Raw genomic sequence first — 1,322 nt, 5'->3', positions numbered from 1 at the left:
AACTACAGAGCAGAGCCAGGGAAAACCGGGCAGGTGGCCAACCGCGCAATGATGCTGGGCAGAAGCCCAATTTAAGACCACTGCACTTGCGGGAAGGGGGGGTGACAGAACCTGAACCCATGAAGCTGCCTTGTACTGAACCAGACCATCAAGGTCCATCAAAGTCAGTATCGTCTACTCAGACCGGCAGCGGCTCTCCAGGGTCTCAGGCAGAGAGAGGCCTTTCACATCACCTACTTGCCTACTGTCACAGACAGGCCATTTTGGAGGACTTTCCTTCATAGGGTCGCCGTGAGTCGGAAGCGACTTGACGGCACTTCACACACACACTTGCCTTGAACTGGGGATGCCAGGGATTGAACCTGGGACCTCCCGCAGGCCAAGCAGAGGCTCTGCCAACGGAGCCACGGCCCCTCCCCAACTCGGCGGGGGGCTGAAGCGGGGTTGGGCGTCGCCGCCGCGGGGAAAGCGAGGCAGGCTCGAGCGGGTTACCTGGCTTGCACCGGAGGAGAGTCTCACACCAGCCGCTCCTGGGGCGGCCCCTGCTCGGGCCGAGCCGCCGGCCGCAGGTGGCCCAGCTGGAGGGGGCTGGAGGGGCGCGCGGAGCGGGAGGGGGCCCGCGCGCTCGGGCCGGGGTCGGGCGGCAGGGAGGGCGCAGGCGCGCGCCGTGGGCGCTGGGAGAGGCGCTCCGACAGCTTGGCGGCCAGGCGGCCCAGGCTGCCCTGGCCGCGCGGGCGGGGGGCGCGCGCCCCGAGGGGCAGCTCCTCGGCCGGCACCCCGCGCAGGTTGCAAGAGTACCAGAAGAGCCAGAAGAGCAGGGAGAAGAGGAGCAGCAGCGCCCCGGACAGCACCAGGAAATCCTCCAGGGAGCTGCCGTCCAGCGCCGGCTTCCCCACGGCCCCCGCCAGCACCAGGGCCAGCCCGGCCGCGTCCAGCGCCAGCGCCAACGCCAGGAAGGCCGCGCACCGCCCGCCCCACGCCCGGCCCATGCTGCCTCCGGCGAGGAGAGCCAGAGACGGCGGGCCGCGGCCCCGAGGGACTGGGGCTGGCGCTGCTCCGCTGGGGCCGCGCCCTCTCGGGAGCAGGCGGCGGGGCCACGCCTCTGCAGGCGCCCGGCAGCAGGCATCAGCCGACGGCGCGCTCTCTGCGCCCTCTCTGCAGCCCAGCCAGGGGGGGGGGTGGGGCACCCCTTCGCCAGTGCAGCTCGTGGAGATTGGCACCTCTCAGACATGGGGTTGCCAGCCTCCAGGGGTTTAGCAAAAAAAGGAGACACTTCTGTGTACAATGTAGTTACAACCAAATAAACGCAGGCACACTCTTCT

At 69.1% G+C, this 1,322-nt stretch overlaps 1 protein-coding gene across 1 annotated transcript; it reads right to left on the bottom strand.

Moving 5' to 3' along the window:
* Nucleotides 1–515: 515 nt before the first annotated feature.
* Nucleotides 516–989, bottom strand: TMEM238L (transmembrane protein 238 like). The gene has a single exon (XM_056848149.1). It carries the CDS (start codon nucleotides 987–989, stop codon nucleotides 516–518), a length of 474 nt encoding a protein of 157 aa, XP_056704127.1.
* Nucleotides 990–1,322: the final 333 nt, after the last annotated feature.

Source organism: Euleptes europaea, chromosome 1, assembly GCF_029931775.1.
Source record: "Euleptes europaea isolate rEulEur1 chromosome 1, rEulEur1.hap1, whole genome shotgun sequence".
Lineage (NCBI taxonomy): Eukaryota > Metazoa > Chordata > Lepidosauria > Squamata > Sphaerodactylidae > Euleptes > Euleptes europaea.
Note: the sequence above shows the minus strand (reverse complement) of the source record. Positions and strands in the feature narration are given on the sequence as shown.

Bases quoted from the DNA above. Each gene is read 5' to 3' on its own strand.
- TMEM238L (XM_056848149.1), bottom strand. From the start codon at position 989: ATGGGCCGGGCGTGGGGCGGGCGGTGCGCGGCCTTCCTGGCGTTGGCG.